Source organism: Daldinia loculata (genome assembly GCF_022478755.1).
Source record: "Daldinia loculata strain CBS 113971 unplaced genomic scaffold F4817scaffold_51, whole genome shotgun sequence".
In the NCBI taxonomy this organism is placed as follows: domain Eukaryota; kingdom Fungi; phylum Ascomycota; class Sordariomycetes; order Xylariales; family Hypoxylaceae; genus Daldinia; species Daldinia loculata.
The window spans coordinates 72,101-99,998 of NW_026054905.1; the positions used below are offsets into that span (position 1 = coordinate 72,101).

Consider the following 27,898-nt stretch of genomic DNA (forward strand, 5'->3'; position numbering starts at 1 on the left):
GCTGGAGAAATTGAGAAAGCTGAAACAGCGTTGGGACCCTAAAAACAAGATGTGTTATTACGTCCCTATTGTATGAAATGCGCGTAATGATATAATCCTTCACGTCGAGGCCCTTTAGGGCGTCGAGTCCTGGATTCTTAAACACACAAACACAAGATTATGCTTGAAGGTAGAGGCAAAAACATATGTACATAGTTCAATAACGTCCCTAACATATTTCGCGCCTTATTTGTATCGCCTAACGCCTCACAGCTTAATCATAACCAATTTCTAGAACATATTTAGGTGAAGTGCCACGTAGATCCCGACAATAGTTTGTACCGGCTGCCTCCAGATACTACGCCAAACCGTGGCTAGCTTTGGATCAATAATCGAAATCCTTCAGTCTGAGCGAATTTTATCATGCAATCCAAGCAACTGGCGCCTTGATACAGCGTAGGAACGCCCAGTACTGCGGCTAGAAACTGTGCTTCAGAGTTGCCATGAGTTAGTACCATTGACATCCGATCACCGCTAGCGACAGGAGCATCGACACTTGTTGTCAAAATGGAGTCTTTGTCGTGAGTAGTGGTTGAGGTGTCAGCATTGTGGTGGCAAGGAGGGGCAATTGAAGCAGCCATGTAAGCCAGATGTGTAGCGTAGAAACAAATATTTACCGCCTTGGATGTAAAAAGTGCCATGAATCGTACTGCTAATGAGTTATGGTATGGTCGTAGCGATAAGGTAGCTTGTGAATGAGTTCCTGCCTGGGATAGGGGGATCGTGTTCGTGGATTGGAGGATGGAGTCTTCGGCCAAGGGGCGTGGAAGAACGTGTTCATCCTCGATAAGAGCTGTGTAATAATTATGGCCATCATGAAACTGACCATCCATAAGAATGTACCGAATGATACGTCCCTCATTGGGAAATCCCGTATGCAAAGTCGATGGGAAGATTGATGTTGCACCGTTGCTTGTCCCCAAGATATTTTGCCCGCCGCCAGCATTTGAGGGTATAGATCCAAACAATGTACAAAGGTCGGTATGAAGGTTCAGAGTGGAATATATTTCCTCGCCCCTTTTACCTCCTTGTTGGTCGAGTAGGGGGTCATCGGAGGGGAGAACATGATGCATGAGGCGACGGCATAGATGCTGACCCATTTGGTTTTGAGAACTCTGAACAATTTTTACCGTGTCGAGGTCCGTGTGTACCAGGCTTAGGAGGACAGCTTGGCCAACTAGGGTTTGTAGGCCACCCCATATACTGTAAAGCGGACAGCGACACCTCTTGGAGGACATATTAGCCCAGTTATGCGTATCGATACACTGGGAACAAACGCAAGAGGAGCTCGGGATGACACTAGCTATGGATTGTCGTAACGCCTCGTATTTTAGGACCGGACCAAGGTTGTCAAGGGATGGTTCGACTTCGAAGAAGAGGCTCAACTTGCCACGAATAGTTTCATGAAAATGAGGTCCGAGAAGCGAATGGAGTCCATCACGGCAGAAGTGGGCGTTTGAACCAAAGTCAGTCCCGATGAATGACAATACCATTGCTCCAACGAGGTCAGTGAAACTGGCGACTACCCCTCTCACAGACTGAAAGGTTATGGGTGTGAAAAGTTGCTCCACCATCCTAGCTAGGCAGCCTTGGACCCTCACGGTACAGTGCTCGTAGGAAGAAAGCCTTCCTGGTTGCGATAGAAACTCGCTGTCGCGGAAAGTAAGGGGTAGCTGCCTCAGCGCGAGCTTTTCGATAGAGAATGTCGTCTTCTTCTGGTGCATAACTGAAATTATGATGGACTGTCTCGGGCCCTTGAAGAGGATGCCATTTTCCACCAGTAAGAGGATATCATCAGGGCATAGAGCCGTGAGAAGTGCAATAATGCCGCCAAGCCCCTGAAATCCCTCAATATGCACTATGGTGGTCTCGTCTCGCAGGGCTTGTTGTACCGCATCCAATAGCTCCACCATGGATTCGATGCTTAGCCTTTCGAGCAACGATTCCGAAGTAGAAGGCGGTATCTCAATACCGGAATTAAGATACGCTTCTCTAATTCGAGTAAGTTGAACAGCATGGTGTTGTCCAAAGCCGAGTGGCTGCAGCTTGTTGGAGATGATTTCTGCAAGGTCTGAAAGGTGCGCCATACTTGCTCGACATTTATCCGGAGGTAATATTTTCATGGAAAGTTCGAATAGCAGATGACCCGTGGAGTTTCGGCAAAACATCTCCACAAGGCAAAGAGTCAGGAGTGCGGCAGCCTGTCCGCCCGTGGTCTGGGACAGAGCCGCAGCGGTATCCCCTGCCATCCATCCTATCGAGACCTGGAGCCTCCTAAATCTCACTGAGCCGCTCCTCGTTAAGGCATCCCGAGTTCGATTAGCTAGGAGCCCGCTCGTATGAAAGCATCGGCCAATATCCTCTATTTGGATAACCGCAAGGGGGCTCACATTGTCGGCTGTCAGGGATCTCATAATAGGGGCGATAGACCTAAGGAGCTCCACCGCTCCCGGAGGAATGCTCCCAATGTCAGCTTGAAGGGAAACGATACCGGACATGGTTCTGACGTGCGATGTAACGATAGCAAGGCTGGAGATGAGTAAGAATAATAGTCTTGTCGAAATGTTGCATCTGGGCGCGGGTGATGCATAGCCCGGGTCACTTGAGGTATCTATCTAGGCAGGCTGGAGATTCTAGCCCTCATATTTTGCTGTCTGATGCCTAGCCGTCAGGCAGGAATTGCCTAACGGAGGTAATCTAGGTGTTTCTTAGCTCCATAGTATTAATCTCATATTGTCAGGCCAAGAATCTGGGACAAAGACCCCTGTTACTCCAGTTGATATTCTAGACGTGTCTAAGCAACGTCGATCTTAGGTACCTATGAGAATGTTCTTTAGTATTTAGCGTAGCTCATTGGGACGCCTATCGCGGGAAAATCCCGGGATATGTGGAAAAGGAGGGTTACATATACGTGTACTCATGATAAAGGTAAAACAAGCTCTATAGCGCTTCGTGCGATGCCGTCGCTAATTCATTCCACAGTCCAGACCATGACCCCACTTTAGCTTGACCAGCGAGTTCCACGAGTCAGATAATAGCTTGACCTGACTTGGGCCTGGCCTGACTTAGCATGGATAGATCCTTTTTTAGGGATATCTATCCGAGCCGAGGGCAAAATTTTTTTATTTGGTATTTTATATGAATATTTTTAGGGCAATATTATTGGTTATTGTGAGATGTATCTTGGTACATCTCAACACGTGCCATTCAGACATTCAGATTTATTTTGAGTGTTTAAAAAAAAGAAAAAAAAGAATGTTTATGTTTTTAGTTGAGTTTAATACATCAAGTGTTTAACAGTTATTGGTAAAGGTTTTGGGTGAAATATACGGTATTAGGTGGCTGATGTGGCTAAGTGTGGCTTTATAAGGGCATACAGGCCAAGTCGACGATACGGCCAGGTAAGCCTCGAAATTTAATATATTTGACTTGATTTGTATCGAGTCAAATATATACGATTATCTGACTTGACCTGACTCGTGGAACTCGCTGAGCTTGACTCTATGATTGACCAAACCTCACGAGCTGTCATGTTTGTTGTTGAAGTTACTGTAATCCCCCTTCACTGTATCCTTGATCTAAAGCCCAAACCTCTACCAACTTGTAAATACGTCATTAGCCTGGAGTCATTTATTTACTCGTCTCTTCTATTGGCTCTTGTTATCAGTTACATCAGACTGGGGTCCATATATAAAGTTTAAGGGGCGAAAGACTCAGCTTCGTATCTTTTCAAGTTTATTGGACTATTGAAAATTCACCCTAGGGTATATGTAAGGAGAAATTTTGGAGTTCTAGTCTTCGTCTGCATCCCGCATCGACAATAATCGGCATATTGTGTTGCGTTGTAGATAGGAACACGTTTGGGCTGAATACGCACATATCTTTACACACCTATACCTTTTATAGTAAGCGTTACATGAAGAGTAACCCGGAGACATCTCGCATATAGGCAGCAATGTAATAATATAGAGGTAGGCACATAAGCAGGACTTTCCAAGGAGGCATATAATCAGAAGCCACCTAGTATTCGTATTTTGAAGAATTTTTATTTTGGCTCAAACACAGAAAAGAGGATTAGTTAGAGTGCAGAGCAATTCAATCTTTCATTGAGATATTAGGAGAGATTTTCATCGCAGATCAACGCCGACATGGAGTCCAAACACCAGCCATGTAACTCGGTACCAACCATTACTTTCTCAGAAGAGATGCGTCAGACAGGGATCTGTCCTCCAAGTCACATCGCAGAGGCCCTCGGGCACCTACACCATTCAGGTATTGTCGTTCTTGATAATGTAGTAGATGTAGGGCATCTAGATGCCTTAAACGCCATGCTTGTTCCAGAAGCCATCAACTTGAGCAAGACGTCAGAGCAGCGCTTCAACTTCGGTGTCCATACAGGCAACATTAGTCAAGCTCCTCCTCTCGACGAGGCCTTCATGTTTTCAGACGTGTGGGCCAACCCGTTTGCCTTACGTGTATTAGCTGCTATTTTAGGACCTACACCAGTACTACACTTTGCAAGCGGAAATACAGCATTGCCGGCCACGTCACGACAGCCTGTGCATTCTGATATCGACTTTCCACATCCGAATTTTCCGTTCTCGTTCGTTGTTAACATACCTCTCGTCGACGTGACGGAAGATAACGGGGCTACTGAAGTCTGGACAGGTTCACACACTACAACTTCCTTCAGCGACCAGGTCCTAACCCTCGATCAAAAAGATGGTCTACCCATCCATGCAATCCTCCCAGAACTCGTGGCACAACGTCAAGATATTTCACCGCCGGCTCGAGCCTGCACACGGAAGGGGAGCATCATAATTAGGGACTTACGCCTTTGGCACGCTGGACTGCCCAATCTAACCTCTTCTGCTCGCGTCATGCTAGCCTTTGTTTGGCAAGCAAGTTGGTGGTGTGGGAGAGGATCTGTAAGGTTACCTGCAGCGACCCAAACAGTAACAAAAGCCTGGCAGCAAGGCAGAGTCGCGTTTCGTATCTCGGCGGAATGGGTTGATGGAAAACTAATTCCGCAGGCGAATGGGAGTCAAGACACTAGTTTAGCGAGCTCGGACGCTACATTACTAGAGATGTTCTCAAGGTCAGATTATTGTTCTCACTTGGTTTAGTTACCCCTAACACAAAGGATTTGAAGAAAATTATTCAAATTGCGGTAACTCCGGAAATTTTCTGTTCTACAACATTGATAGAATGATTGGATAGGAGCACACTCCGTATTACCTATGTTACATTTTAAATACCGGGTAGATAGGTATATTAGAGCCTCAAAAGAGTACGTCGGGGAAGCTAAGATGCCGTTTGTTGTTGTAGGAAATCAAAGGTCTGAGCGTAATGATACTACCCTACATCACTGGAACTTTCCATCTCACGGGTCGGAATGATAAGTAGATTTCCGCGGCTCCTATGCTTACCTAGATGTAAGAGGTGCAATACTGTGCCTTAAGTGAAACGTACACACGTGTCCCTTCTCTTGAAATATTAACGACGTCATTTTGTGACCTTAAGCTTTTCCAACTTTGCCACAGGGAGAAAGAAAAAGACGAAGAAAAGATAGCCTTAAGATATTCTAGTCAACGTTTACGTTTCTACGTAAAAGTAAGGAACTGGCATACAATTTTACCATTTTTAGTATAAGTTTTACCGTATGTTTTTTCCTATTTTATAATAGAGGTGTTGGTCCATTTACGAGTCATTTCTTTACGAAAGTCAAGGTGATAAGTTTATTTTATTAACGACCGCAATTTCGCCTTATTATTCGGCTTGTTAAACTCGAATAAATAAGCGGTCACGATTTCCATTGTTAGGGTTTAGGACTAATTGGCAAATATTACGAGTCATATTTCGGAACGCCGAGAGGGAAGACTTTGCTTTTTTTTTCTCGTATAATTACCGGTCTTAATAGGTAAAGGTACCATAGCGGGGTAGGGTGGGTACAAGGAACCGTTCCATAATTGAAAAACGTTTTTTATAAAGTTTTCATACCATAACAAATGCCTCGTTTTTTATCGTAAGAATGATTCTTAAAAAGGGAACGGTTTTTTAATAAAAAACGTTCCCGGAAAAGTAAGTTTAAAAGGTTAAAAAAAGGCTAAAAAGGTTAAAAAAGTTAAAAAAGTTAAAAAAGTTAAAAAACATAATCTTTAAATTTAAAGCTTTTATATTTATGTAATATTAAATTTATTAATTAAGGTTTAATGTTTAAAGTTTAATATTTAAACGTTTAAATTAATAAAATAAAATAGCTAATTTTATTAAATTATTTTTAAAAATTTAATTACTTTTACCTTTTATATCTTTTACTTTTAAAAAAGAAATTTTTACTTAAAAAAAAAAAAAAATTTTTAAAATTTTTTTTTTTTAAATAAAATTAATAAAAATGCTTTTTAAAAAAAGAACGGTTTTTTAAAAAAAAATGGTTTTATACGTATTAAACGGCGGCTAAAAAGTGGATTTAAAAATTAAGGTTTAAAACCCATTATTTTCGGATTTGGACCAATCAAAGGCCTGGAAACAAAGAACCGTTCTTTAATAAAAAACTGTTCCCTATAAATAACCGTTCTTTAAAAACCCCTATTTCTGCTATGGTAGGTATTTTGTAAGCGCGCCAGGTACCTATGTGATTCCTAGAATAGTGGTGACATCGTTGTTAAGTTAACTATTTAGGATTACAGGATTAGGATCTAGCTATTGTTTATATATGCGTAGAATGCAGGCAGCAATTGCCTGAATCATTGTTGCCTGGGATCCACACCTAGGTCTCTTAATGCCCAGTTGAATAGAATGACTGTACTTAAGAGTTACCTACCTAGGTACCTAAGGAGGTATGTATATTCCACGCTACCCTATATTGCTCACGCATTAAGTATCTAGATCTACATAACTCTACGCAATTGCAATCTAAGATTTGCAATGCTACCCAAGAATAGGTAAGCTGTGGAGTAAATCGGAAACAATCTATATACCTCATAATAGCGGCGATAGAAACCAGGTAATTGGGAGGCAAATAAAGGAATCTGCAAGTGGACATACTAAACTAATCACACCTTAATATATCATGGTAGCATAGAGCGATAAGCACGGGACATGTAGGAATAATACGATGGGATGTAATACAAGGCGTACGGCGGCCTAAATCATGAGCTACAACGTAGAATTCTGAAGCCTAAAACTGCGTCCTTGGGTTTGAACGGCATTGTCGCATACCCCTTGGAGACATTCGACTAACTCGTCAACGTTCTTAAATCCTCAATATTTTCCAAGGGTTGGGATGCTGTGAAGTGATCTTGTATTAAGCATATCTCCATTCGCCTTCTTTTGAAGTTTCCATAGTTTTTCCATAGTTTGGTTGAAATAAACACAAACACTACTCCAACAAGGACACTCTGGGATAATCAACTTGGGCCCCAGAAAAGATAACATTCTTCAAAATGAATCACTTTCTCTCAACCAACACCAATGACGTTGCCAGGCTTTGTGAGGCCGACTTTTATGATTATATCATCGTTGGGAGTGGCATGGGTGGTGGCGTCTTAGCTAGAACCCTGCTCAGCATCCAGGACAAGGATCGTCCCCGTGTTCTTCTAATTGAAAGGGGCAAGTTTTTCTTCTCCACACATGTCCTTAACACACCTACTCCCCGATGGAATCCAAATATCCCTGATGGACCCTCTTCGGATAACTCCTTCGTCTACGATGCTGTCAAGAGCCCAGTATCAACAGTAACTTCGCGGTCTAACCCATACGCCGGTGGACCAGTACACTGTCTTGGTGGACGCAGCAACCTCTGGGGTCTATACACACCATGGATAAACAAGGAAGAGGCTGAAGGTTACTTCCCAAGCAGTATTTGCGCTTACTTATTTGTTGGTGACAAGTGTAAGCAGGGCGAGGGGAATATAAAATGCAAGGAGGACGAGAAGAGTGATGAGATGACTGGGTATGATCGCGCATACAAACTACTAACCGGTGATCCTGAAGCATCTTTGACACATCCCTACCCCAGCGGAACTGACTCAGATAGTTCCGTTTCTATCTCCCAAGTTATTGATGCTCTGGGGAATGTCGCAGAATTTACCTTATGCCCCATGGCTGCACATTTCACTCATAGGAATCCCGGAGAGAAATTGTATCAAATGTCAAGGGGGGGGTTCTCTACTGTCAGCTGGATCTTGGCTCAAATGTACAACAAGAGCGAACACTTGCATGTGCTCCCTGAGACCCAAGTTGTAGCTGTGAACAGCAGCCCGAGGGACTCTATGTCGACAGACAATAACGAGAAGAGCGTAAGAAGCCTTATTATTCGCGATAATTCCAACAATGAGCGCGCAATTCGTACAGGAAAAGCAACCGTCATACTTAGCGCTGGTACAATTGATACGGCGACAATTGCTCTTCGAAGTGGACTGGGCAACAAGCTTGTCGGCTCGGGACTCACAGACCATGATATCTGGGGTACTCGCTTTGAATATCTAGATGATAGCGAAAACCTTCAGGCACTTAGGCTGCAGAGTCATATCTTACTTGACTCTGATTCCACCACTAATCCCGGGACGACCCGCTGCCTCCTCAATATTACCATCAACGCCCAGTCATTCCTTGGCTGGGGGAGAGAAGGGGGGTTTCCGACTAAATTCTTTTTGGACGGTACACAAGTAGACGAAGATAAATTTCGGGATGTTGAGAAGTGTGCCAAAGATGCCAGAAATTCCAACAAGAAAAATAAGTCCATACTCCAGGTTGTGTTTATCCTTGGAGCCAGATTGGAAGAGGAAAATAGGGTTTTGAACCTGCCAGAAGATATCCCGACAATTCAGATTCCTTCTCGCGTCAAGAATGACAGATTCGTGCCACATATGAGATGGTATGCGGAAGCTATCAAAAAGGCACTTGAAGCTAGGAAAATATTAATCGTGGACAATAATACGCAAAAGACATTGCCAGAAATATTGCCAGAAGTATCTCGGGCCGATTTTGGAGTTGTGGCACATGAAGTTGGAACTATGCGAATGAGTAAGGATGGAAACCGCGATAACAGTGTCGTGGATGAGAATTTGAAGGTCCAAGACTGGAAAAACCTATATGTTTGCGATCTGTCGGTCTTCCCTGCAAGTCCAGCAGCCAACCCATCGCTGACGTTGGTCGCACTTGCTCAGAGGCTAGGACACCACTTAGAAGGGTTGTCAAGGAAAGATGATAACGTCTCGCAGGCCGAAAGAGAACGTAAGTAGTATAGGGCGTGGGCGGGAGTGCGATATTTAGTGTTAGCCTATGGCACATCACATCGAGGCCAAAGAAAGATATAGAAGTGAGACTAGTTGTCTTGAGTTATGCGAGTTTCAGCTCTTGGCTAAAACTTGACAATTTATCATTCGCTATAAGGCTTTTATTAGGTTGAGGAGGTAGTTATCATGATAGTTGATCGACAGAGCTAAATATACTACATTAAATATACTACATCTTGTGCGTGTATTCATCTACGAAAACTTTCTAGTCTCTGAGTAATTCCAATCGACAACTAAAAGTGGTACCGATGTGCTAGTCCCTAGTTCTATCAAGTCACTAGTAGCAGCAGGGTCAGGTTTAATGTGCATAGGTGTTTACAGGCCCGTACTTCTACAAGTAGATACGGCAAATTGGGTAGCAATGACGTGCATAACCGGTGAAGAGTTGAGCGTCAGCTAGATGCAGTCACCATTCCCCCTTTTCCGGGTTAAGATTCATTGCGTCTAGGTAGAACAGGGCGACCCGCATGAATCCTACGATCCACAATAAGCTCGTTAGACTAAATGTCGACATGAATACCAGTTAATAGTCGAGTTCTCAGTCCGAGAGGGCACAGTACCTAACCTAATGTACCTACCCAGATAAGCAAATCATCAAATGTACCTAAGGCATATACAATCGCCAAGTCATTATGTTTCCTATCTAGACTTAGTTGCCATCTTTTCACAGAGCTGAGATATTGGGAACTAAAACAGGTTTTGCTGCTAGCTATGCACCACACGCCCTTCGGGCGTTGATACTAGATCAAAGATGAGGCTATTAATTAAGAATTAATAGAGTATACTTCCAGATACCTCTAAATCGGTTTATCCTGTACTAAAAAACATGTATCTGGGAAGACTTTGTAGATTTTCTTTTTTCGGTACTCTTTGAAGTTGAAGCATATCTCGCTCTTTTGGGCTTAGATATTATTTCAGCCTCAAAGACTACTAGAACTGTATCGAGTGTTAGAAATATATAAACCAAGAGTACTCTAAACCAATATTATCGTCCCATTACCATCTAACAACCTTTCCCAATCAACCCTTCATACAGAAATTAACTCCAGCGACAGTCCAGTATCCAAATATGAGCAGGGAAACCATAGGATCGTCTTGTTCCAACGATGACGGAGACAGACAGGATGCTATGGCAACGGGGGACGAAAACTTCATTTCATTCATCAGTGACGCTCAAACAGCTGCTACTAGAGAACACCAGATGAGTGTTTGGCAGGGGATCAAGCTATATCCTAAAGCCATTGCCTGGTCCATGGTTATTTCATCAGCTGTGATCATGGAAGGCTTTGACAATGCCCTCATTGGGTCTTTCTATGCCTTTCCAGCCTTCCAAAGAAAGTATGGTCGATTACTTCCGGATGGAACATACGGCATTGACGCAGCTTGGCAGGCTGGACTGTCCGGTGGCATGAATGCTGGTCAGGTCCTTGGCCTTTTACTTAATGGCTTTGTCGAGGAGCGATATGGTCATAAGAAGACAATGCTAGTAGCTCTATTCGCAGTTGTTGCACTGGTCCCCATGCTGTTCTTTGCTGAGAACATACAGACCCTCGTCGCTGGCGAAATACTTTTGGGCCTCCCCCTTGGAACCTTCCAGACACTGACAATTGCTTACGCTTCTGAAGTCTGTCCGGTCATTCTCCGGCCGTGTCTTACCATATACGTCAACCTTTCGTGGGTTATTGGTCAACTTCTTGCACTTTGTGTCCTGAGAACTCAAATCGAAAACACAAGTGAATGGTCTTACAGGATTCCCTTTTCCATTCAATGGGTGTGGCCTGTCTTGATCATTGCAGCTGTCGCGTTTGCACCAGAGAGTCCGTGGTGGTATATTCGCCACGATCGCCCCGAGGCAGCCTTGGATGCACTTAACCGTCTCGTTGGAAGCGATAGGCCTGGTTTTAACGCAAGTCAGGCTATCTCTCTAATGATACATACGAATGAACTTGAGAAGGATATATCTATGGGAACTACCTACCTTGACTGCTTCAAGGGTGTCGACCGCCGCCGAACTGGCATCACCTGCCTCGTTTTTACCAGTCAGGCTCTCTGTGGAATCGGGCTCATGGCCTACTCGGCCTATTTCTACATCCAAGTAGGCTTACCCACGTCCGCATCGTTCAGCCTCTCGCTGGCGCAGTACGCCGCCGGTTTTCTCGGAACAATCCTATCATTGCTTCTCACTTCTTACTTTGGACGTCGCTCGCTTTATGTCGTTGGATTGTTGATTCTTGCTATTATTCTTTCTTCTATCGGCTTCGTATCTCTTGGCGAGGAGCAGCCAAGTCTCTCGTGGGCCATCGGGTGCATATTTCTCGCCTTCGTCTTCTTTTATAATAGTACTGCTGGAGCGGTTGGATATGTTCTAGTGTCTGAACTTTCCGCTACGCGCCTCCGCTCAAAGACACTCGTGATTTCTAGAATATTGTTCAACGTTCTCGGAATCGTCAATTCTGTGATTATCCCATATATGCTCAACCCGAATGCGTGGAACTGGAAAGCAAAAGCGGGGTTCTTCTGGGGCGGACTATGTTTCCTACTTGCACTCCTATCTTACCTTTTTCTCCCCGAAACTAAAGGGCGTACCTATAGCGAGTTAGATGTCCTATTTGAGCAGGGAGTCAGTGCAAGAAGGTTTAAGGACACTATAGTAGATCCGTTTCAACGTAGGTTGGGTATGAACGAGGCACAACGTTCGCGGTAAGACCGATAGGTACTTTCAAAAGAAATGGCACTGGTCAGTAAAGGCATTATCAGGGCACATATTATTTAAAGAGAGAATATTAGCGATAAATTTCTGACGAATTATAGATGTGGCTATTAATGAAGACGTTAGAAAGAATACTTGATATACTTTTATTCATTATCCTATTCTATTTTTAGTACATGCTTTAGCATCTTATTATGCTTAGTTATATTCTATGTAATTTAGAGATTATCCTTAATTATTAGGTATCTCCTTGCTCAAAGCGTGGCGCTTTAAAGGGTACGAAGCGAGCCGTTAACGCCAATGTATCTTTGCTCGTGATATCTACGAATAATACCTAGGGAGGAAAGTAGGTTGGCAATATTTAGAGATTTGATATGTCCGTATGTCGCTAGAAGAACATCTTGATGCCTAACGGACTATTTGAAATTATTTCATTGAGGGACGATATTATCGTTTCCATAACTCTTCTATCCGACTTATCAAGCGAACGGCCTTCAACAATAAGCAGAGTTCGTAAGGTTAAGTTCGACGATGACAATTGATAAGTACATAGGTAGTGATTGTAACTCTAAATCTCCCCCTGTCTTTTGATATCTAGCAGTGGGATCCCGCAGGTATGTCTTCCACCGTAGTAGCATGATCTTTATAATACTGTAGCATATCATGGAACTCCTTCGTCCCTTCATGATGGCATTCTCCGTCCTTTCGCATCATCTTCTGTAATCCTTCGTATTCGGGCGAGTCTTTCTTGATGGTATATCTCTTCCCGAGCTCGCAATCCTCATAGAAAGCGGCGTCCGTTCGAACGACATCCCAGCTATCATGCGCATGCTTGCGCATATAGTCCAAGCGCTCCGAGTCGGTTGAGAGCTTCTCGTACGCCCGCCCGTCGTCCGAGTCAATCAGGATAGTGTACACCTTGAAGCTCCCGTTCGAGCCATTTTCTTTATCATGAATCTTGTAGTATGGGTATTTCTCAGACGGCGCCATTATTTAGGACTGGAAAGCTGAATGAAGTTACACAATCATGCTCGTAGGATGGATGATGGAGAGCGACCTCTGGTACTAATTTGCAAAGAAAATAACGAATAAATATCGAGTCGATTGCGTTTTTAGTTAGTTGTAGTCAATCAGATTCTCCAATGATAGGTATTTATAAGAGAAACAAATAAAGCCTGAATTAGAATACGTTATTTTGATCTTCTCTTAAGCTTACGCCTCTCAACCGTATTGCGTACGATTTGTTCTTGCCCCACGTCGTCATGATGTATCAATCAGCCAATTAGGATAGAGGATTAAACCCCTGAAAACCACCGGAGGATCTCAGCCCTGCCAAGCGTGAATCCGTGTCGATCCCGAAACGAAGTGACCTTAAATTGGTACAGAATATTAAAATAGAAGTGCATATTTACAAAGAGCAACAAAACTAAAAGATAGCAGCAAGAAATCATGCTAAAAAAAAAAAAAAAAAAAAGCTTACGTCATAAATCGACTCTTCCAATATGACCTCTTTTTGAGGATACATGATTCAAACCCGTATCATTACATTCCCTATAGTTTCCATAATATCATCGTGGTAACCCACTTACCCTTGGTACTAACTTTGAGTTCTTTGGTCTCTTGAAACCCATAAAGGTGTTCCAAAATTTTCTTTACGAAGTCCTAATTCTGAACCCACAGTGCCCTTAGTAAATCTTGAAGGCTACTTCCTAGTTAGACGCGTTAGAGTGTACTTGATGACTATTTTTAAAGAGTATTTTCGAATAGAAGTCATGTAAAGCGATCATGACGTAGTTCTGAGAATATGCTTAAGAGGTATATATACCTTTTTTTAGTTTCCCATTGCTCGTGGATGGTTACACCGAGGTTGTGTGGATAAGCCGGACATCTGACTAGAAACATCGAGTACCTAGTTTCTATCGAGCCGCAGTGGTAATTCCTCAGCTTACAGATCAACATACATGATCCTGCTTCTCATTAAAAATGCCGTTATATCCGTATTCTATGAAGTAATATACCATTGAGCTGTTGGTCCGGTTTTTCATTTAACACCAGCTAAGTACGCGTAACCTAGGAAGGATTCGTGGGTAGGTAATGTCATACCACGGATCTTCAATCGTGTGAATATTTCCGCTAAAGGGAATACTCTGTCGTACGTAATTCCTCATAAGAGTCAAAAGAGGACACGATCCTCGTAGGACTTCAACCTATTTTAAGAAACCAAATAGACCAACCTCGAATATTAACTATTGATACAAATAGTGTAAGTCATGAAGGATCACCAGTAAGTTTATATTAGATTTGAATGTTACTGTGACTTGGAGTATCGGCGAAAAATCTGAAGAAACGAGGTAATGAAGACAATAAGTAGTATCTATTAACTTGTAGCCACACTTGGAATATCTTCCGCTGTTTTAATACTTTAACTGTGTTAACCAACAATACATAAGCATAGGTACCTAGGTAGTTAATATTGAAGATTTCCAATATAAAAGCATCTCCCCAGACGTCTTGGATTTGAATCAGACAAGTCAAACAGACCAGCTTCCACACCATATCTAGATAAACCCACATCAAAGGCACTTTCAACACTTATACCACTTAGTTATCCTTTACTCGGCAACCAAGAATCCCCAAAAATGCAGTTTAGCACTCTTCTCCTCACGGCAATCTTCTCGAGCATCGCCATGGCCAACTACAACATCATGCTCTACCAGAAGAAAGACTGCAAGAAGACAGTAGGCAAAACCTGCAGCAACGTCGCTGCTCGAACCTGCTGCGGCGACGAGGGGAACAAGTACCGGTCCGCCAAGTTCGAAGAGACCGGCGGCGGCAACGATTCAGACGACCAGCTGAAGATCTACAAGGAGTCAGACTGCGGTGGCTTGGCCGTCAAGCAGCAAACTGGTAACAAATGCCTCAGCAACAAGAAAAAAGAGGTCGAAAGTGCTCAGGTATTCGTCGTCATCAACGCGCGTGGCGAGGAGAGCGCCGGCCCGGCCAAGAGAGTTGAGCCGGATGAGCATTTCCTAGAGGAAGGAGGATTCCGCTACACGCTTAAACGTGACTCGCCTGAGGGAGAGGCCTACGAAATGCTTGCTCGCTTCGAAGACCAGGCCGAGCACTTGAGGTCCTTTGGGAAGCGTGAGGAGATCCCGGAGTTTATTAAGTAAAGGGGTGCTAACAAAAAGGGGTATTCTGAATTGGAGAACTGACTGGGATTAAAATAGGGGCTCATATGGTTACAATCTTTTCCTAAATGTTTTTAGAATAGCTGCCTGTATACTATGATTGGAGATGCCTGGGAACACTAAATCCATTCATTTATTCATCATCTGCCTATATTCAATGAGTTCCTTGAACCCCAAAGTACCGTGGTTCAGTAGAAATAATAGGGGTAGAGTGTTTAAGGGGCATTACAGGCGGGGGTATTTATCCGATTCGAAATACTCAGAATATAATCGACGGTGAATGCACTTGGATCTATCTAGGAAATTGACCATCTCTTAGTGAGAAGGCGGAGTGAAGGATCCTGTCGATGGTGAGTTAGGTGTGGCAGAAGTGATTAAAAGATGGACAATAATATATTGTTCCTTGAATAATAAGTATACGGTCGAGAAACCTTCCAATAGTCTCTAAAGTAACATAGAAACAAAGACCTTTAAGGTAAAATGCTTAGAGCTGCACATAGCTAAACATTAATTTAGTAAATAGTCTGGACAAAATATATATCACGAATCAACTGAAAATTGTGCAACACAATACCAGCTATGAGCATCATTCCTTACCCAAACGCCATGTATGCTAGAAACTCTTCCCATTGCTCCCTGCTCCTCCAAGAACGCATATCCGCCAAACATATGCAACCTGCTTTGGATATCCTTAATTTCATTCCGCACAACTCAAGGTAAAAAAAAGTCCGTGCCTGTGAGCATACCAATATGTGCATATAAACCAAATAGGTCATATGTGAAATACCAATGGCTTCATAGTTTGTTTCTGCTAGTGCTTTGACGAGCCTCGTCAGTGTTCGTAGCCAGCTCCACGTTGCCAGGGACTAGATTCCAATTGTAAGCTAATGATTCAAAGTAGTAGTTATAACAATTTCTTACCTTGGGCTAGCAGGTGGCTTAAAACCAGCCGGACTGGAACTATTCTGCGAACGTGATATTGAAGACACCGACCCGTTGTACGGGCTGGCAGTTCTGTTGATAGGGTCGGTAGGCGAGTGAGGCGCGGCGAAATGGGAAGGAGCGTGATGGGAGTTGTTGGCTGTCGAGTTAGCTATCGAGCTTTGTCCCCGAAATAATGAATCGCGAGGGTTGGAGTCTCCATCGTCATCTAAGTCAAGGCCAGATGAATATCCCGGCTTTTCACCTCGGGCAGTCACTGCTAGAGCATCGAGCTCAGTTGAAGTAGCGAGTTGACTCTGAGACTTCATAAAAGAAGTACGATCGTCAGACATAAACTTGTAGCGGCCATCTGGGTTGCTCTTGAAGATGACAATGCCAGTAGTGATGATTAACATTAGCAGGAGAATTAGCGTGCAAACCGCGTTCAGGATCCAGAGCACGACACCAATGGCACCTGTAACAATTCCAGGCTGGTCAAACACATCAGTGAAGATAAGGAGGAAGATGGCGTTTATGAAGTTGACAACCGCAATAGTAATGTTAAAGGAGTTGGTCTTCTTATCCATCCAAGGTCGCAATACCGCGGATGCAATGAGAGCAGCGGCCTCAATGAGAAGGAATGCGATAGCCTGAACGATGCCGGAGTTCTGGGCAAATGCAATGAACATAGACTTCACGATGGTGTATCCGAGGACAGGAATGATGAAGTAGTAAGCGGAGGCGCGGAATTGAATGTAAAGGAAGCCTATAGCACATCAAGTTAGTAATGAAGGTATAATATGTATTTATAACGACAATGGCGTTCATGAGAATCTAGAACGAGAGAATTACTCACCCCACTTATTAAGTGTCTGAGGGTCCGAGAACAAAATATAAGCCGGGTTCCTGTGGAGCTCGACTGAACGATGCGCAATTCGGACGACCTTGTAAGCTGCCCAAGCTAGTACGGCATTGACAAGGAGGAGGAAGAACACGGCTATGACCATCAGTGCAGGAGAGTCATTCTGAGTAAATTCCCAGAGGCAAAGGATTGTTACTGGAGGATGTCCAATGAGAGCCATTCGGAAGAGGATGCCTTTGAGTACGGTACCTATGAGCATACAGCAATTAGTACATTGATCGCATAGAAAGCTATACCGCAGTATAAACTGGAGGGATACTCACGCCAGCCATTGCGGAACTCTAGAAAAGTGTCGCTCTTCATCCACTTCTGCTTCGCAGCCAGTTCGCATATTCCTTTGAAAGCAACTACGCACAAGGTGGTTACTACCATGACAAGGTAGAAGAAGACAATTGCTGTCAAGAATAGATTCGTGGTTTCGATGTCTGCTTTAAAAGCAACACGTTGGATGCCGTACACGATATAACTCCCATATGAGGTCATGACGTTTGCTCGCTTCATAAGCTTGGAACCGTGCTCCACCACGCCATGAGGAATCATTGCGGTCCCGCGGTCGAAGAGATCAACTGCGCGCTTTTGCACCTCTACGGACACAGTCGAAAAATAATCAGCCTGCGTGATCAACGTAGAGGCTGTACCTCCTGTTGAGCGCTGATACCAGGTGAAGATGTGTTGCACTAAGATTAAATGTTAACAAATACTTCTAGGATAATTGAAACTTCTGCATAAGAGCAAAACTACGTTCACCCATGTTAGATAGAGAATGATGAGTTGACGTACTGAAAGCGACATCGATGATACCCATACTCCATTGGAAATCTTGAGTCCACGCCTGCACAACAGGAGGCAGAGGAATTCCAACAAGGCCAATCATAGCCTGCGACTGGAAGTATCCCATCAACGACAAGGCATTTGCAGCGACGTGCGAAGCAGCATTCGTATGTCCCAACCCGGAGAGGAATCCAGACGATGCAAGAGCCAAACCAGCCACTATAGCCGAGGCCCATTTAACCCCGATTAAGTTGACCGTTTGTCCATTCGAAACCATTGCCTCGACGCAAGCAACACTTTGACCAGCTTGAGGACCGTCCGTTGCGTTGATATAAATCCTAACCTTAGCATCGAGATCAGGAAAGTCGTAGGCGATAGACGGGATGCTAGATGAAGCGCCTGGGACATCAATGTCGAAGGGATCGGACGTTTTTCCTGAATTCATAGGACAAAATCCAGCCAAACCAAGGTCACAAGGCTTAACTATGGTGCGCATGAACGAGTAGCCATAGATGGTAATTTCAACATCAAATACAACCTTGGCTTCGATAGTAGAGATGGCCGATATATTCACAGAAGCCTTGTTGGTAGCCGGGTTGTAAATAACGCTAAACAAACTAGCCGTGAATCCAGAGTTTTCCTGACAGATATTAAGAGAGGTAGATTGGAGAATTCGTTCTGCCGTGACGGGGAGGATGATCGATGCGAATGAGATGACCGCCAAAAGCGGTGATCCTATGGAAAACCTCATCGTCCTCGCTATTAAATAGTCGAATTCATGAATCCAAATAAGCTGTCATTGGGTTTCTTCGTCCAAAGTCTGATGATTCGATCAAGTCTAGCTAATGCGACCACGGAAACAGACAATGCAAATCGTGCGATCAATGCCTATTTGATGCGCTTCGGTTCAGTCGGATCGCAGTAAATACGTCGGATCGCACGACGTCGCGGTAAGGATTAGTAGAAAAGCGAGTGAAATGCACCACCAAAATACGGGGCGACGGAGACGGAGGCGGAGACGGAGGGGATGGTTGAAAATAAAAAGTAGAAAGAATCAGACGAAATAAACAATCACCTGAAACGAGTGAACGGTGATGAAAACGTGGTGTGGAAGAAATCGCTGGTAAGCAACTAGCCGGGGGTGGTTTCCCTCGATCAGGTCTAGGAGGTAGCAGTTGAAATGTACCTAATGTTAGGTACCTAATGTGTGATTTCTCTACCGCCTACCGCCTAACAAGTGGCGTAACGGCACCTACGGCTGGCTACGGGTTCCTAGATCCATGTTCCCTTAAAGAGGCAGTGCAAACTGGTCGCAAACAAAGGTGGGTCGCACAGCCCCGCGACCTTGTCAGGTACAAATACATAAGAGCTGCCCATTTGAATACGAGACCTACCTGTTCCAGCTGTTCGTACGGATCCGTAAACGCCATCCATCTTCATATATGTATCTTGCGAACTTGTATAAGACATAATTGGCCAAGACTAAATAAATCTTGACAGGTTGTTTTAATAGGCTAGACCAAACACATATTACTATTTAAACTTTGGAGTAGTCTATTAAATATACCTTGAAGAAATGTACTAAAATGCTTATTTACGCCTTGTCAACGGTTGTACAACACTTAGCCTACATTGAATTTTCGCTTGCGAACTGATGTGCATATCTAGCGTTCTATCCCTGGCTACCGTGGTAGGGGTAGTAAGCAGTACGTACCTGGAGTAATTTCGACAGTGATCCTTTTGCGCATCAGCCAATTGTTTCGAAATCAGCAAATATTTACGAGCAAGAGCAGTTACTCTTTAAAACCCTTAAGCTACATATAAGTTAAACCAGATATAGATCTTATATTCATAACTAGATGTCTTTATAACTAATGTAAGCATCAGCTTACATGTATTGGAAATATAAGTCGGAGAGAAGTTACTCCGTCCCAAGAGACGCAGGAACAAAAGCTAAATTTATGGGTCAGGTTAGGTAAGTTGTAAATGTGGGTCAATATCCCCAGTTTCCGCCATTGGCAGATTGGATTGACAAAAACTGTGGAGTTTCCCCGATGAAGAGAGATTTAAAACAACCCTTTAGCAGGGAAAGCCACGCAGCCACGGTAGTGTTATAGTCTGAACACTATCTCAACTTCCGTCAACTTCTTTACACAGCCTACTAACAGTAGAAACAAACTAGCATCTCTCGAACCATAATAGAAACCGTCACAGTAACTTTGGTGGAGCTCTAATATGATCAGGATAGAATGTGCCGTCTTCATACCCAAAGCCCAGAGTTTTGAGTTTAGAACAGACTTGTAAAATATTAGATCGATCTGCAGATTGTTCTAGATAGGGATCTTTTGTCAAGTTTCAACGAAAAGAAGTTACATTAATATTTCAAACCGAACTCTCTTAGGAGTGGGCATGATTTAGTTTGTGAGGCTGTGGTTAAGAAATGAGAACTCAACTATGTTGAAACACGAACAGCCGTAAACCCAACTTGAACTAGACCACTGACATAGCTAAGAGCTATTATCTAAATGTCTTGATGGTCCAGGGATCTACGTAACATTAGGGATACGCAGCAACACGAATATCCTTCAAATAACGGATTGGCGGTCCGAAGTTAGTAACCTCCAGTTGAGAGTTGATTCATTGTAGCAAGATGATATTTCTTAATTCTTGGGTTCTCCATTATAGAGTCCTTATCTTTACCTAAACTACTCCTCCAATGCATCTCTCTTATTACCTAAGTACCTATTACTCGTCCTGGAGTCGTCCATGAAAAGGGGTACTGTATGTATTCCGCGGATTCAAGAGCTCACCATTTGTCTTAACACCTAGCCTTTGCGTCTCCTAAACCATGGCCAATACCCACGAACAGGGCCTTTAAAGTAGCTATAACACGCCATTACGTTATGTTATTATACCCAGGTACCCAACCCGATACTTAACTCTCCATTTCGTAAGGCAATACAAGTGAAGGGGTTATTGCAATTATCGACAAATGGTATATGCCGCAGAGAAAACTACCAGGGGTAGCAGCCCCCTAAAGAACAACTACCAAACTAGAATAAATGAAAAGAGGGCCATTCGTATTGTGGGGAGTTCCCAAAAGATTCTTATGCGTTTCCATCGAATTACTTTAGAGAGATCATATTCTGACAGTCAAAACCAATACATCGACAGCCAACAACTAGCCGCAGTGCCTAGTTATTGCCCAAGACGTCCTGGGCGGATTAAAAAAGATGTAGTCAAAAGGGGGGGAAAGGCGTACATCCTCGCAGCAAGTGCCTTCAACCATTCCTTTACGTGTTGATATTACCTTAGGTAATTATTGATATTAATACTAGCCAACTAAAAGCTAATCAAAATCACCGCTAGCTCAGATAACGTGGAGGTGGCCTCTATTGACACCTTGTTAGCCCCTAAAGCACCAAGACATACCAGAACGTAATATCCAGTAATATCACTCAATGGGCTCTTTCCTTTCCACGCCGCCTATCCTTTTTCCTGTCTCTTTCTTGCTCCCTACGGCTCTGTCTTGGGTCTTCGTACAGGAGCACCTGATTCTGACGGTCCCTTTGCGTCCGTCTCTCACTCGCGGAAGGATCGAGACCCGTACGCCCATAGTGGCTCGTGGCGTCCGAAGGATTGTACGGGGGGCTGGATGCTCTGCTCGGGTAGCCGCTTCTGTTGTAGTAGCTCGCTATATCGCTTGGGGCCACCGTGTTTGGGTCTGTAGGCCACGCCGCTGTGGTACTGTATCCTGCGACATACCCAGAGGTGGCACTCGAGGAAGACGCATACTGCTGCTGCTGCCCCATAGGAGTAGCCGAAGTAGGAAAGCTACTAATTTATTAGTTCTAAATACTTAGTAAGTCGAGGCTTGCTTTTCTTTTCACCTTGGTGTTTGCATCCATTCCGTTACTCGATCGTGAAGGTCACGTCTCTCAGGGGATACTTCGGCTTCAGGTCGTTGGAGGCTTGTGTTGTATGCCGTTTGGCTACTGCCGTATGGACCAGGGTCTCGACTGCGCCGCGGAGCTGAGCTAGCTTGGGCATCTCCCGAATAATAACGGGCTCTATTTTCTGCTAGAAGTCTTTCTATATATCTGGAATCATACGGATCGAATTGTGTGTCCATTACTCGGCCCTTGTCGTCTAGTTCAATGACCACCCGATTTGGACGGTCATCCCGCTCTTTGGATTTACCCTTGCTATTGTTGCCCATTGTGATCCGAAGCAAGAAATAGGGTTAATCAATCGTCAAGTTGGGTGCCTGGCGTACTGGCTACGATAGTATTGCAAGAGACAAGAGATGTAGGTTGAAGGGGATAAAGTCAAGCTGTTGATGGGCTTCAGGACATGTTTAAATAGGCGGGACGATTAGAAAGGCAACACAACCTAATGACTGGTCTCCTCGATGATGTTTCAACTTCATTGATTCATTAGTGATTAAGCCTGTGTAACACTTATGAGAGATCCTGACTAGATACCCAAGTTTTACCTCTGCATGGCAGATGAGGGATCATGACATATCCTCGCGAATCATAGTTTCACAGTTGTGTACCTAGGCAACGGAGTCATTATTTTATTTAATCTACACTCACGATTGCATGAGCATGTCTAATTCGCTCCTTAATCATTACGAAGGGAGAAAATTCCTAGGGATTACGAGTGAATGTTAATGGATAGGTACTTTATTTGACATTCCTTTTAATCTGTGAATATTATATAGGAGTTTTAGTATTTTAGATACCTAGCCTATGGCGAAATCTACCAAGCAGAGAAGTATAATCGCAAGGACTACGCTTCAGACCTGTTGTACTAGTATGCTATCTTGTCAAGTTTAAATGTTTCTATGGATATCTGATCAGTGTATATTGTCGAGTAGTCAAAGGTAGAATTGCCACGCGCGTGAATCATCCGTGATAAGATGGCATCTTCTACGTGACAATTTTCGTGGTTACCTAGCAGATCATAGGTAGATAACTTGTACTGGCCGGGGCATATATAATTGAGTAACATCTTTATATTGTATCTACTATAACTTATCACAAACCAAAGGCTAAGTTCATACTTTCAGTCTTGCCAGTACCTGAATACTTCCCAGGTATCATCTGAATATATAAGCTTAGTTAATTGCTTCTTATAATTAGTTGGGGTTTTATGTTTATATCTCTGTTTCTGTCTCACGTTTATATTTGTAGATTATAAGAATATAGGTCGTTAGTTATAAGCTTACATATTCTACATTGATATTTCAATATTTATATACCTAGGTAGGTACCTATGTAGGCCATTAAAGTTTCCTCAACCTTATTAAGTAAATCAACTAAGCCTACCGACCTTTTAATGAGTATATGAAAGGGAAGACGTATATAGGTACCCTGTGCTTGCTTGAATCGACATATATTGGTACCTACAAACACTTCCAGTTACGCGTCTATGAACTCGGTATTTGCATGCCCGTTCTGCTGTTAATGGGGTCAATACTACCTTACGAGGAGATTGCAAGCCTATATACACGGGAGGCGTTTTCATGAAGCCCCGCCCATTGATTGTCTATACGATAATTAGTGATTGGTTCGCGGTATGGTATTGAGCTCTTATTGCCGCAGATCGTTGAGAATGCGTGGTCAATTAGGAGGAAGCATTATGCTGCTGTTGAATTGCAGACGCGAGAAACCAGGAAAAAGCAATTAAAAGGTTCAACCAGGAAAGATTAATGTGAAAAAGGTGAAAGTCTATGCATTCCGATACAGCAGTATCTCGACCCATAGCAATCTGCAAATGTGACTGCGCAGTGGGACGCATACTGCCGGCAAACCATAAATGACGCAATATGGGATATAAGCCACCAAGAAGATAGATCCTGCCTTGTGAATTTTACGGCATCTGGAGTCTTTGGTTTGGACCAGGCTTCAAAAAGGCGATATAATAAATGTTGACATAATAAATAGCAGAGATCTTAATTGATCTATAATTCCTCGATCTTAACCTTATTTTAACAATCGAAATTTAATGAATTGAAGGGCCGATAAAGGACCGGCAAGATGCCGCATTGGCCTATATTCGTTAATGTATGCGTCGCAGCCTGCTTTAACTTGCATGAGAGATTATTTGATATTATTTGATGTTTTTGGTCATTTGAGACTTCATTAGCGTTAAGATATGAGGCTTAAGTACCGTACTTTTATAATAAATAAGGATTAAACCGTAAATTTACCGTTTAAAGCTTTAATATTATTTAAATGCATAATTATTTTATTATAACTTTTATTATATATATAATTGGTATATTTTTAATTGGTTATTTAAACGGTTTATATTTTTACGAATAGTTTTTTTAAATTAACGGTTTTAATATAATTTAAAAAAATATAATATTTAAATAAAAAAGTTATAATTATTACTTTATATATTTAAATAATTACTAATTATACGTATTTATAAATATATATGTAATAATATATTTAAATAATAACTTTATAACCGTAACCGTAACCGTAATTATAACACGTTTAAATGTAAAATAATATTTATTTATTTAAATATATTATTATACGTATTAAGTTATATTAAAAAACAAGTACGAAATACGTATAATAAATAATATATTTTATATTTTTTTTATTTATTTATTATATTTTCCCGGATTATATTAAAACCGAAAAAAAACCGTTAATTTAAAAAAACCATTTATAAAAAAAAAACCGTTAATTAAAAAAACGTTTAACTTTAAAAATACCGTTATAAAATAATACCGTTAATAAATTTAATTACCGTTTTTTTTTTATATTAAAAAGTATAATTATTTAAATAATTAAACTGTAAATATACGGTATTAATACGGTTTTAAGGTTTTATATATTAACGCTAATGTTACATAACAATGCATTGTGCGCATGTTAGTATGTATGGCATATGTACCTTTTTATTAAGACAAGGATCTTTCCTTACCTCATTGAATACTTGAGATAGAATATAGAAGGTATTAGGCTAGTAAAGAAAGTGCGACGTACGTTGTAAAGTGTATATTAAGATGTGTTACACAGGTATCGAAGGCACTTTAAATTTTAGGTAACAACCTCAAAATACTCTTCTTTTCTAGTCTTTTGTCTCAACTTTCAGCTGTCAAAATTTGTCATTTGCCAAGACCATCCCTAGCTGCATTAATCTTAGATGCGTGAAAAGTGCGGGGAAGAAAGCATTTTGACAGATTGGCTTAGCCTTATTGGCGACTTTATCTTAATGGACCACAGTTGTTGGGTCTCTTCTCTCGCTCAGGCCCACACGATACAGGAGTTGCGGAATCGGGGAGTCGGAGACTCTGGGTGCAGTAAAAATGGTAAAAGTGGTAAAGATAAGCCGTCCTATCACCCAAGGCCTCCGTGCGTCCCTCTCACCCCAAGTTCTTACTTGTTTAACACCGACAACAAGCCCTCTAAGATGCGTTTATTGATGGAAACAAGAAATATACCATCTACGACCCAAAATGCCTAGTTCCAACCCCTCGAAATCCTCGCAATCTTCTCCTTCAACAACTCGAACCCCTCGAACCCGAACAGGCTGTTGGGCCTGTCGAGATCGAAGCGTTAAATGCGATGGTACGTCTACTAAACTAACCCACTTGAGAAACTATGCCTGTTTTTGTAAGGGCTAAGCCGTAGCCGAGTACAGAAGCTAGACCGCGTTGCCGGAGATGCCAAAAGACGAATCTAACTTGCCACTATGGTATTCGCCTCCAGTGGCTTGAAGATTCGGTCGCTCGTGGCATTCGTCACGGTCGCCAGGGAGTATGGCGCCCAAAACAGAAAGATGCCACCCGAGACGCATGCACGCCTACAGCACTTTTGGAGGGACGTTTTGAAGAATCGCCAGGCTCGGCAAAGTATCGCGCTAGATCTAAAGGCGTTGTGTACTTCTTGAACACCTTCTCGAGGGATATCCAATTGTACTGGAATTCGCAAGGTTTCAGAGACATTCTTACTGATATAGCTCTACTTGAGGATGACCATGCAGAGGAAGACGATAGTATTGACCAGTTGTTAGTAGCTCAAGCTAGCGTTGAAGAACACTATAAGCCTCATTTAGTTCAATATTGCGGCGGATCCCGCACATTCCCCTGGAAGTTGGCAACACCCGTCGGAAGAAGCATTAGTTTCACGCATCAACTAGCCAGATTCGATGAGTTTATACCCCGGTATTATACTGAAGTCGTCTGCGCTAACGCTTCCCTGGTTGATGCCCGGCACCATAACCCATTTCGTTATCATATTGTTCCAATGGCATCACATTCTAGTACTGTGTTTTCTGCTATGTTAGCAGTGAGTGCCATCAAAATGGCGGCAAAAGATCCTAAATTTCATCGTAGAGCTTTGGTGCATCGTCACCGGGTGCTGGTGGACGTTAAACGTCTCCTGGAAAGCGACCATATCGATACAGCCAAATGTCTTGAGGCCCTCGTATCTGTTGTTATGCTATGTTGGTATGATGTGAGTCTTCTTCCTATTCTGACTTTGTGGCTGTAGCTCATAAATGATAATTGCCAGATTAGCGACAATTGCAAATCAACTTGGATCAGTCACCTTGTAGGCATATTCGGACTCTTGGATGTCTGTCTGGAACAAAATATCCGTTCCGCCGATTACGAAGGGATACTGCACTTCAGCCAGCAATACCTAATGTATCACTTAATTATGGCCAAAAGCACCCTCCACGTTGATGATGTGATACCATCATATAAACATATCCTATCGAGGCTCCTAGGAAGTCCGGCAACTACACATAAGGGGTGCAACAACACGAATTACGCGGGCGTGGAAGTGCCCCATAATGCAGCGTCACAAACTATGTCGTCCAGTTATGGAAATGGGGAGTCCACGACACAGCTAGGTTTCCGCCTCGTAGGTCCTAGCTTTAACGATGAGCTGGACAAAATTGATACCCATCAAGGGTTTAGTAACCGCCTGCTTCTTATTATTAACGACATATGCGACCTGCGTGATGCTCAGAACTCCGATGAGTCAAACCACCAAGATGCCGATACGGAAGCATTGGAACGTAGGGTGATTGAAATTCAGTCCAAGCTTGATACCCTTACACAGGTGCCGCCGGAAAACATCCACCAAGTTTTGGCGGCTGGTATGGATTGTGATGCTCGGCTCGAACCTGAAAAACTCCGACTCAAGTTAGAATTTATTACGATGACAGCAGACTCGAACAGGCTAGCTGCACTTCTTTTCCTTGACGAAACCTGCGCTACCCATCTCCCTCATATTGTTCCGCGATGCCGAAAGAGTCGTTCTGTCATCATCCAGAAAATCCTTTCCTATGTCAAAAACATCTGCGAGACAGGACCTATTACTGCCGCCCTCCCTATTTGGCCAGTATTTGTGGCTGGATGCATGGCCTCTACTGATGATGACCGCCTGCAAGTGATGGAGATATTCGACAAGTTTCTAAGTGAAGAGAAATTCGGAGTAAGTTGATATACTGCCTAATTGTGGCCCGATATCCCCTTCAAGTACCAACGAGGTTGTCTGTTAACATTTATTTAGAGCCTACCACCAGCGCTTACAGTCATTCAGATGGTCTGGCGCCAACGTGACCTAGGATGCGACGAAAACCCGCGAAAGATACTTTTCGTATCACCTAGTGATTCTGTCAGGAGTTATGTTGGTAAGGATCGTGGTCCCACATCGCCTACGAGTCGTAGGCAGCGAACACGATATCCTTGGGAGCGTGCGATTTCTATGCTGGGAGGCTCATCATTACTGAGCCTTACATAATTGTGTGATTTATGCGGAAATTTAAAGGGTTTATGTCGCCGCTGAAATGATGGAATAGTTTGGAATTTCGCCGTACGACTTCGGCATGGCATGGGATGGGTTTATACTGGCTTGTTTTTCCTTTGGCCCGCCAATTTATCCATTGATTTTTAGCGACCTAAACATTTCGGTTAGCTAACTCGAGGCAGATATAAAAGCGGGTTTATCGGCTGGCAGGCCGAGATAATTGTCTTGGTCAAGATTAAGGGTGATATACTTAGCTC

At 43.0% G+C, this 27,898-nt stretch overlaps 9 protein-coding genes across 9 annotated transcripts; 5 read left to right on the forward strand and 4 right to left on the reverse strand.

Annotated features, from left to right (window-relative positions):
- Positions 1–215: 215 nt before the first annotated feature.
- Positions 216–2,857, reverse strand: F4817DRAFT_219801 (uncharacterized protein). The gene has a single exon (XM_049298799.1). It carries the CDS (start codon positions 2,535–2,537, stop codon positions 354–356), a length of 2,184 nt encoding a protein of 727 aa, XP_049156105.1. The 5' UTR covers positions 2,538–2,857; the 3' UTR covers positions 216–353.
- Positions 2,858–4,035: 1,178 nt separating this feature from the next.
- F4817DRAFT_346769 (uncharacterized protein) lies at positions 4,036–5,570 on the forward strand. The gene has a single exon (XM_049304461.1). It carries the CDS (start codon positions 4,188–4,190, stop codon positions 5,163–5,165), a length of 978 nt encoding a protein of 325 aa, XP_049156106.1. The 5' UTR covers positions 4,036–4,187; the 3' UTR covers positions 5,166–5,570.
- A 1,642-nt stretch (positions 5,571–7,212) lies between these two features.
- F4817DRAFT_346770 (FAD/NAD(P)-binding domain-containing protein) lies at positions 7,213–9,507 on the forward strand. Its single transcript, XM_049304462.1, has one exon. The coding sequence runs from the start codon at positions 7,485–7,487 to the stop codon at positions 9,282–9,284; it is 1,800 nt and encodes a 599-aa protein (XP_049156107.1). The 5' UTR covers positions 7,213–7,484; the 3' UTR covers positions 9,285–9,507.
- A 625-nt stretch (positions 9,508–10,132) lies between these two features.
- F4817DRAFT_346773 (putative MFS alpha-glucoside transporter) lies at positions 10,133–12,141 on the forward strand. Its single transcript, XM_049304463.1, has one exon. The coding sequence runs from the start codon at positions 10,408–10,410 to the stop codon at positions 12,040–12,042; it is 1,635 nt and encodes a 544-aa protein (XP_049156108.1). The 5' UTR covers positions 10,133–10,407; the 3' UTR covers positions 12,043–12,141.
- Positions 12,142–12,402: 261 nt separating this feature from the next.
- F4817DRAFT_346774 (uncharacterized protein) lies at positions 12,403–13,330 on the reverse strand. The gene has a single exon (XM_049304464.1). The coding sequence runs from the start codon at positions 13,036–13,038 to the stop codon at positions 12,643–12,645; it is 396 nt and encodes a 131-aa protein (XP_049156109.1). The 5' UTR covers positions 13,039–13,330; the 3' UTR covers positions 12,403–12,642.
- Positions 13,331–14,687: 1,357 nt separating this feature from the next.
- On the forward strand, positions 14,688–15,221 carry F4817DRAFT_318849 (uncharacterized protein; the record flags this gene model as incomplete). The annotated part of the gene is made up of 1 exon (XM_049300978.1): positions 14,688–15,221. One exon carries the CDS (start codon positions 14,688–14,690, stop codon positions 15,219–15,221), a length of 534 nt encoding a protein of 177 aa, XP_049156110.1.
- A 392-nt stretch (positions 15,222–15,613) lies between these two features.
- On the reverse strand, positions 15,614–19,020 carry F4817DRAFT_346775 (TRP-domain-containing protein). Its single transcript, XM_049304465.1, has 5 exons — positions 17,863–19,020; positions 17,346–17,759; positions 17,017–17,271; positions 16,161–16,926; positions 15,614–16,105 (listed from the first exon to the last, which is right to left on the reverse strand). Exons 1-5 carry the CDS (start codon positions 18,602–18,604, stop codon positions 16,072–16,074), a joined length of 2,211 nt encoding a protein of 736 aa, XP_049156111.1. The 5' UTR covers positions 18,605–19,020; the 3' UTR covers positions 15,614–16,071.
- Positions 19,021–21,311: 2,291 nt separating this feature from the next.
- F4817DRAFT_318851 (uncharacterized protein) lies at positions 21,312–22,072 on the reverse strand (the record flags this gene model as incomplete). Its single annotated transcript, XM_049300979.1, has 2 exons — positions 21,312–21,687; positions 21,744–22,072. 2 exons carry the CDS (start codon positions 22,070–22,072, stop codon positions 21,312–21,314), a joined length of 705 nt encoding a protein of 234 aa, XP_049156112.1.
- A 2,797-nt stretch (positions 22,073–24,869) lies between these two features.
- On the forward strand, positions 24,870–27,839 carry F4817DRAFT_219893 (fungal-specific transcription factor domain-containing protein). Its single transcript, XM_049298800.1, has 4 exons — positions 24,870–25,451; positions 25,525–26,339; positions 26,397–27,326; positions 27,405–27,839. Exons 1-4 carry the CDS (start codon positions 25,340–25,342, stop codon positions 27,633–27,635), a joined length of 2,088 nt encoding a protein of 695 aa, XP_049156113.1. The 5' UTR covers positions 24,870–25,339; the 3' UTR covers positions 27,636–27,839.
- The last annotated feature ends 59 nt before the right edge of the window (positions 27,840–27,898 follow it).

Bases quoted from the DNA above. Each gene is read 5' to 3' on its own strand.
- F4817DRAFT_219893 (XM_049298800.1), top strand. From the start codon at position 25,340: ATGCCTAGTTCCAACCCCTCGAAATCCTCGCAATCTTCTCCTTCAACA. The intron at 26,340-26,396 runs GTGAGTCTTCTT...GATAATTGCCAG, and splicing joins TTATGCTATGTTGGTATGAT to ATTAGCGACAATTGCAAATC. The intron at 27,327-27,404 runs GTAAGTTGATAT...ACATTTATTTAG, and splicing joins TAAGTGAAGAGAAATTCGGA to AGCCTACCACCAGCGCTTAC.
- F4817DRAFT_346774 (XM_049304464.1), bottom strand. From the start codon at position 13,038: ATGGCGCCGTCTGAGAAATACCCATACTACAAGATTCATGATAAAGAA.
- F4817DRAFT_219801 (XM_049298799.1), bottom strand. From the start codon at position 2,537: ATGTCCGGTATCGTTTCCCTTCAAGCTGACATTGGGAGCATTCCTCCG.
- F4817DRAFT_346769 (XM_049304461.1), top strand. From the start codon at position 4,188: ATGGAGTCCAAACACCAGCCATGTAACTCGGTACCAACCATTACTTTC.
- F4817DRAFT_346773 (XM_049304463.1), top strand. From the start codon at position 10,408: ATGAGCAGGGAAACCATAGGATCGTCTTGTTCCAACGATGACGGAGAC.
- F4817DRAFT_346775 (XM_049304465.1), bottom strand. From the start codon at position 18,604: ATGAGGTTTTCCATAGGATCACCGCTTTTGGCGGTCATCTCATTCGCA. The intron at 17,760-17,862 runs GTACGTCAACTC...ATTTAATCTTAG, and splicing joins TATCATCGATGTCGCTTTCA to TGCAACACATCTTCACCTGG. The intron at 16,927-17,016 runs GTGAGTAATTCT...GATGTGCTATAG, and splicing joins TCAGACACTTAATAAGTGGG to GCTTCCTTTACATTCAATTC.
- F4817DRAFT_346770 (XM_049304462.1), top strand. From the start codon at position 7,485: ATGAATCACTTTCTCTCAACCAACACCAATGACGTTGCCAGGCTTTGT.